Source organism: Hemitrygon akajei, unplaced genomic scaffold (assembly GCF_048418815.1).
Source record: "Hemitrygon akajei unplaced genomic scaffold, sHemAka1.3 Scf000144, whole genome shotgun sequence".
Taxonomy (NCBI): Eukaryota; Metazoa; Chordata; class Chondrichthyes; order Myliobatiformes; family Dasyatidae; genus Hemitrygon; species Hemitrygon akajei.
In genome coordinates, this window is record NW_027332030.1 from 933,285 (window position 1) to 941,023 (window position 7,739).

Sequence of the window (7,739 nt, forward strand, 5' to 3'; positions counted from 1 at the left end):
CCCACATTACGGGAAGGATGAGGAGGCCTTGGACAGAGTACAGGGGAGTTTACTGGAGGGCTGTCAGGATTAGAAATTATCCTGCTTTTCAAAATTTTTGTTCCATTTGCAACATAGATCGATAGCATCCACTATGTCTCTTTCTCCGTAGATGCTGCCTGACCTATTGAGTATTTCCACACATACCCTTTAGGAGACACGAGATGAAGTTCTGCAGCGTCAAACAATCTGTTTTAGCAACTTAATGAGTTGTGCAGCATCTGTGCTGTTGTAAGGGAAAGAGATTATCAATGTTTGATGTACCCTGGATTTAGTGTGATGTAGAAACACTGACTCTCTCTAAGATGCTGACAACGACTCCCCTTCGTGTATATGAGCTAATCGGCAAGCGAGGTATTTTATATTAATCAACGTGGTGAGGGGTATTGCGAGAGTTGTTGGGGGAGGGAACAAGTTGTTGGGGGATTAGAAGATTCTTCCACAAGAACAACGATAGCCTTTGCTGTAATGGGAGGGTGTCCAGTACGGGACAGTCGGTCACCAAACTAACAGGGATATACTCACTTTCACAGAACAGTTAATGTGGAATGTGAGGGTCTGCTCTTTATGTTCAGATTCAGATTCAGATTCAGTTTATTGTCATTTAGAAACCACAAATGCAATGCAGTTAAAAAATGAGACAACGTTCCTCCAGAATGATATCACAAAAGCATATGACAAAACAGACTACACCAGAAAATCCAAATAACGTTTGGCAATCCCCAATCTAGAGTCCGGAGAGGCTGCTGCGTATTAATATCACACTACCGTCTTAGCACGTTCCTCGGAAAGAAGCTCCAAATCCAAATCATGTAGGCCATGATTCACTGTCCAGTCAGGGCACTGTTAACCAAATTTACTTTACGGTACGAACATCCATAGATGAATTCATTTAATGTAATAGCTTTGTGCTAACTCTTGTGTACTTAAATGTTCAGTGCTAAATTGCGGCATCTAACAGATTGACCACGATTTGTTCCCGTGGCAGATGTTCAACAGAAACACAAGGAAACTCTGCGGGCACAAACTGAAACACTGAGAGTGAACACGATCCTGATGAGGGAGAAGGTGAAGGTTTTCCAGCTGGTTGATCGATACGCTGAGCTCACGGTCATTTCTACTGTTCAAGATCGGACACTGGTGGAACATGAGCTGCTGGCAAGAGGCAGAGACCACGAGGAGTGGAGAGAAAAACATCTCCGCGGAGAGCTGGAAAAAATCACACCTGAACAGTTGTTCCAGAGCAGCTTTTCCCGGAGTAATACCAAGCCTGCATGTTCGGCAGCAGTGGCCGGAGTCACGGGAATCGGGAAAACAACAATGGTACAGAAGATTGTTTATGACTGGGCCACGGGGAAAATATACCAACAGTTCCAGTTTATCTTCAGTTTCAAATTCCGAGAGTTAAACACGATCAATTGTATAATAACCCTCTCGAACCTGGTGCTGTTTTATTATCCTTACCTGAGGGATATTCTGGAATCGCTGTGGAAGAACCCAGAGGGGTTGTTGTTTATATTTGATGGTTTGGATGAATTCAAGGACAGAATTAATTTTATTGACAGTCGGAGATGCACAGAACCTCGATGCATATCCACAGACCCTAAATTCCAGTGCAAGGTGTCTGACATTGTGTACAGTTTAATCCAGGGCAAGCTGCTCCCAGGGTGTTCAGTGCTGGTGACCACCCGCCCCTCTGCCTTACATTTATTGAAAAAGGCGAAGATCGGTGCCCGGGTTGAAATCCTGGGATTTGTTGGTGAGGAACGGAAGGAATATTTATTCAGGCATTTTGAAGATCAGACGGTGGCGGAAGCTGTTTTCATACACGTGAAGGAGAACGAGGTCCTGAACACCATGAGCTACAACCCCTCCTACTGCTGGATCCTCGCTCTGACACTGGGCTCCTTTTTCACACAACGAGTCCAGGAGTCACAGCGTGTTCCCAAGACCATCACACAACTGTACTCCTACTATATTTACAACATCCTGAAAACCAACAACAGTGAGATTGAGAGCCCCCGTGATGTGTTACTCAGGGTTGGTCAGATGGCCTTCAGAGGAGTGTCCGAGAGGAAAATTGTGTTTACAGATGGAGATTTGATCAACTACAATCTGCAGCCTTCCCAGTTCCTGTCCGGGTTCCTGATGGAGCTTTTGGAAAGAGAGAATTCTTCCCGGTGTGTGGTGTACACATTCCCACACCTCACCATCCAAGAGTTTGTAGCTGCAATCGCACAATTCCTGAATCCACATCCCGGGGATATCCGGATATTCCTCACAGAAGCCCACAGCACGACAGATGGGCGATTTGAGGTATTTCTCCGTTTTGTTGCTGGTCTCTCCTCCCCAATGACAGCTCGGGGCCTGGAGGAGTTTCTGGGCCCATTTCCTCATGAAACAACCTGTCGGGTGATTGACTGGGTGAAGGAGGAGGTTAGACGTCAGAGTGGAAACACGAGGAGTGAAGCTGGTAAAAGGAGCCTCCTGAACACATTGCACTACCTGTTTGAGTCTCAGAATCGTGAACTGGCTCAGGACGCACTGGGATCTGTGGATAAACTTTCATTCCGTGGAATGAAACTGACCCCGACTGACTGCGCGGTCCTGTCTCATGTCATCGGACTCTGTGATACAATAAAGCACCTCGACCTGCAGAACTGCCACATTCAGTGTGAAGGAATCCAGCGGCTGGGACCCGGGCTGCACAAGTGCCAGGAGTTGAGGTAACTTGATTTATCTCTCACTCTGAACTGTGAAACTGTTCCATTGTGTTGTTTCAATGTAAATGGATTTGGGTAAAACTGTAGTAAATCAGATTGTAAAGAATTGTGACAAATGACCAGGGGGTCAGTCAGTAATTCTCCGAGGACGGGACGGTTCTGTGGCTCCTTGTGAAGGGATGTTGGAGACTTCATCAGATCAGTGAACAACGGCCATTGGTTTAATGGTAGTAAATCACAGGAATGGCCGTGTTTCTCACCGCCTGTGACACGTACATTGACAATGTTCCTTCTCACTGTTACTGACACCCAGACCGACACTGACTGCAGCAGGCTGGTCAGAGATTCACACCCCCTTCCCGGTGAGGGACAAGAGACCGTCAGCAGACTGTCCCAGTGAGAAGGAAAGAAATACCATTGTGAGATTGTCCTCCACTGCCCTTCCCCATGTGTGACTATCACCATCAATCCACCTGTGTGACTGTGTTCACTACCAGATAACCAGACCCCATGGGCGAATCTCCTCAGTTCAGACCCACTCCTCCCGTACAAACAATCTCTGTATCATCTCATCTTGTGGGATATCTTTACTCATCGGTATCCTCCTGTGGGACCTCTTATCCTCATAATCCTTCCTCCTGATGGGTCTGCTTTTCCCCAATCCCCTTCTTCCTGCAAGTTTTATTTTCCTATCCCCTTTCCTCAGGTGGGGTCTATTCCACTATCTCCCAGCATTTGACCATGCCCTTCCGATATTCTCAAATCAGTACTTTTCTAACCATTCGTGAATGAGACAGAATATCTGGAGTTTACAGGGTCTCACCGACAGACTAAATTACTGACATTCGGTGAATACACTGGAGCTGGGCAGTGAGGGACATTGACAGTGATGGGAACTCCGATCAGTGATTTACTGAAGGGTTTAATGTTTCCTGAAATATCTGAGTGAGAGAAATTCCCTCAGACCCACGGTTTGAATCACTTTGTTCATCAATTTGTCTGTTTGTGTTTAGACTTGACTGGAATGTACTAGAAGATTCAGGAGTGAAACTGTTGTCTGCTGCTCTGAGGAACCCGGAGTGTAAAATACAGAAACTGGGGTAAGAACCAGACTGTGGGAGACTGTGTTTTCAGTCGCTGTGTGTCTTATTCTGAACATTAATGCGATCAGTAATTGTGTTACTGATAAACACTGGGGATTTGCACCGTCTCCTGTCTCTCTGTGTCCTTCACCCTCACACTCTCTCTCATCTCCAGGCTGAACAATGTTGATCTCACCGATTCTGGTGCCGAGGATCTCGTCTCCACTCTCACTACATGCAGATCACTGACATTGCTAGACCTGGTATCAAACTCGCTCACGGACCGATCTGTCCCCGGTTTCCGCCACCTCATACTGACCCTCCCGAGTCTGGAGCGCATCGGGTGAGTGTTTGTGTTAATGTTCAATGTGATAAAATATCAGCGGATCCGCGGGTTTTCTGGTGATATTTGTCTGTGAGTGTTGTTGAAACATTAGCCCCGGTCCCCTGTTACTGACACTGTTTTGTAATCTGTTTATTTCATCCTTATTTTCCCATCTGTTTCAGCCTGTGGGACAATCAGTTCAGTCGGACCGGGATGAAGGAACTGAGATCTTTGCAGCAACAAAGACCCCGACTGACTGTGATTCTGAATGAAAGTGGATCTGTGGACATCTGAATGTGTGAACATACCAGCCCGTGAGATGGAGACATTCTGGCTGATTCCCCGCCCTCCCCTTTAATGCTGCTCTCCAGGTTGACTTCCCGACGGTTCTAACGGATTCCTTGGCGCCAGCCGAGCATTCTGTTACGTCAGACGCAGTCCCGCAGTGATGCAGATTGGCCTCCTGCCCAGTGGCGGTTCTTCCGCCGGGTGACCGGATTCTGAGCTCCCCGAAGTGAGAGCTTGTGGAATTACAGACAGGAAGAGTCCGGGGGCGGGTCGCAGTCTGAGACACCAGTGCCCCAGGGTGGGATTATCTGGGGAGAGAATCCTTTTGCTCACTTTGGACAGACTTTCGAGAGTCCAGCTGATATAATGATGTTAAATTGAAAAATTCTCGGCAGTGGCCCTGGATCTGCAGCGATCGCGGACACGACCCTGAAGTGTGATTTTATAATCATCGGTTCTCCGATGCAGAGTGACGGTGAGAAACGGGTCTGATTATTCAAACTGTCACTCGTTGTCGCCGGTCATTTAATTTTGTGTAACCGTGAGTGGGTTGGAAGCAGCTTATTTATTCCCACACGTCAGCAGCTCACACAGTGTTTAATTTACATTTGTCATGATGAAATTAATAAACTGCTGTAACTTCCTGTCTGGGTGTCGGACTTGAGTCTCATTAGAGGAGAAACAGTGGCCTGGGGTTACTGCTGCCCCCCCCCCCCACCCTGCACCCGGTGATATGCAATAATGGGTCTGAGATCCTCACACTGACACAGCAGCGTCTCAGCTCCAGGCTGAGGGAGGTCATTCTGATGGTGTCTGGTCCCCAGGACCTGCGCACACCCCATCCCCATCCAGGCTGACCATCGCCCCCTCGCACCCCAGATATGCGCAATGTTCTGACCCCCTCCTTCCCGCGCACTCTCGTTGCTCCCGCAGACAAAAACGACTAAAGAGATTGGAAGTTCGTATACAGATAGCGTCAGACACAGACTGAAGGTCATTCTACAGGGTTCAATCATACAATCCTTGGTACAAATGCAGGGAGAAGCTCCCTGTAGCACATCCCAACACACATTCCGGGACTCCAACCCTTAGTGAAGTTCCCTCTGCTCCGTCCCGTCACACTCTCCCGGGGTAAGACACAGTGTACAGCTTCCTCCACACCGTCAAATCCCACACTCCCTGGGTGAGACACAGAGTGACGCTCTCTCCGCATCATCCCATCGCAAACTCCCGGGATCAGACACAGAGTGAATCTCGCTACACACCGCCCTAACGCACACACACTGCGGATCAAATAATGAAGGTCTCTCTGCGCCCTCATATCACACACTCCTCAATTCAGGCACAGAGTGAAGCTCCCTTTAAATTGCCTTCCCATCAAACACTCCCCAGATGAGACACAGAGTGAAGCTCCCTCCACATCATCCCATCACACACTCCAACGATCAGACATTGAGAGAATCTGCCACTGAATCTCCTTCTGCAACATCCGATTTCACACTCCCATTAAACACAACAGAGGTCAGAAACAGACTGAAACTCCCTCCACATCATCCCGTGACACATTCTGGTACAGTAGCGTCAGACACTCACTCAGGTAAAAAGGTAAGGTCAGTAGATTCTTTATTCATTTATTCTGTCTAATCTGGGATCAGGTAATGGGGGAGACAGTTGGAGCAGTGGTGTGCTCCGTATGCAGTATGTGGGAGGTCAGGGTCAACACAGTTGTCCCTGATGACCAGACCTGCAAAAGGTGCATCCAGCTGCAGCTCCTATCAGACCGAGTTAGGGAATTGGAGCAGGAGCTGGATGAACTACGGATCATTCGGGAGGCAGAGGCAGAGATAGATAAGAGTTATCGGGAGGTAGTCACACCGAAAAGTCAGGAAGTAGGCAAATGGGTGACAGTCAAGAGAGGCAGGGGGAGCAGACAGAGAGAGCAGAGCACCTCTGTAGCCGTTCCCATCAACAATAAGTATACCGTTTTGGATACTGTTGGTGGGGATGACCTGCCAGGAACAAGCTGCAGTGGTCCTGTCTCTGGCACTGAGGTTGGACCCTCGACTAGGAAGGGGAGGTGGGAAGAGAAGAGGGCGGTATTGATAGGGGATTCTATAGTCAGGGGGGCGGATAGGAGATTTTATGGGGACGATCGGGAGTCTCGGATGGTATGTTGCTTCCCTGGTGCCGGGGTCCGAGACATCTCAGATCGGGTGCAGGTTATTCTCGAGAGGGAGGGCAAGAATCCAGATGTTGTGGTCCATGTAGGGACCAATGACTTGGGTAGGATGAGTGAAGGGGTCCTGCGTAGGGAGTTCAGGGAGTTAAGTGCGAAGCTGAAGAGCAGGACCTCCAGGGTAACAATCTCAGGATTGCAACCTGTGCCACGTGCGAGTGAGGCAAGGAACAGAAAGATTATACAGATTAATACGTGGCTGAGAGGATGGTGCAGGAGGGAGGGCTTCAGATTTTTAGATAATTGGGCTTTGTTCCAGGGAAGGTGGGATCTGTTCCGAAGGGACGGTTTACACCTTAACTGGATCGGTACTAACATTCTTGTAGGGAAGTTTGCTAGCGCTTCTTGGGGCGGTTTAAACTAAATTTGGAGGAGGCGGGGATCCAGGATGTGAGAGAGGACAGCGAGATGAAGAATAGACAGGTAGGGACTACACGGTTCCGGAATATTAAGTGGGTAGTAGAGAAAGGTGAGGCAGAACAAGTGATAAGGAGGACACATGTACAGAGGGATGGTCCGACGGAACATGGAGTTAAATGTTCAGAAAGAATAAGTAAATTTAGGAAGGACAACAAAATTCAAGGGGCGTACAGCCCGATGGGAGTTCGGGGAGCTGGGTTAAGCACAATAGGCAGCGATTCAAACAGAGAGAGGAGAAATGGGCTAAAAATTCTATATCTGAATGCACGAAGTGTCAGAAATAAGGCGGATGAGCTTGAAGCTCAGGTGCGAATGGGTAACTATGATGTTGTTGGGATAACGGAGACATGGCTACAGGGAGATCAGACCTGGAAAATGAATGTACAAAGGTATACGTGCTATTGTAGGGGCGGAAATTTCGGCAGAGGGGGTGGGTTGGCCCTGTTGGTGATGACTGAGATTCAGTCCTTTGCAAGGGGGGGGGGCATAGAATCAGGAGAAGTAGAGTCTGTGTGGATAGAACTGTGGAACAGTAAGGGCAAAAAGCCGTTAATAGGTGTTGTCTACAGGCCACCAAACAGTAGCATGGATATTGGGTTCAAGTTGAATAGGGAGTTAACATTGGC

General features: G+C 48.3%; 1 protein-coding gene across 1 annotated transcript; it reads left to right on the forward strand.

The window, feature by feature from the left end:
• The first annotated feature begins 2,329 nt into the window (after nucleotides 1-2,329).
• Nucleotides 2,330-4,810, forward strand: LOC140723889 (NACHT, LRR and PYD domains-containing protein 1-like). The gene is made up of 4 exons (XM_073038430.1): nucleotides 2,330-2,765; nucleotides 3,776-3,862; nucleotides 4,020-4,187; nucleotides 4,352-4,810. Exons 1-4 carry the CDS (start codon nucleotides 2,392-2,394, stop codon nucleotides 4,461-4,463), a joined length of 741 nt encoding a protein of 246 aa, XP_072894531.1. The 5' UTR covers nucleotides 2,330-2,391; the 3' UTR covers nucleotides 4,464-4,810.
• The last annotated feature ends 2,929 nt before the right edge of the window (nucleotides 4,811-7,739 follow it).

Excerpts from the sequence above, each read along its gene's own strand:
- LOC140723889 (XM_073038430.1), top strand. The coding sequence starts at position 2,392 with ATGACAGCTCGGGGCCTGGAGGAGTTTCTGGGCCCATTTCCTCATGAA. Across the intron at positions 3,863-4,019 it reads TGTAAAATACAGAAACTGGG|GCTGAACAATGTTGATCTCA; the intron begins GTAAGAACCAGA and ends TCTCATCTCCAG. Across the intron at positions 4,188-4,351 it reads CCGAGTCTGGAGCGCATCGG|CCTGTGGGACAATCAGTTCA; the intron begins GTGAGTGTTTGT and ends CATCTGTTTCAG.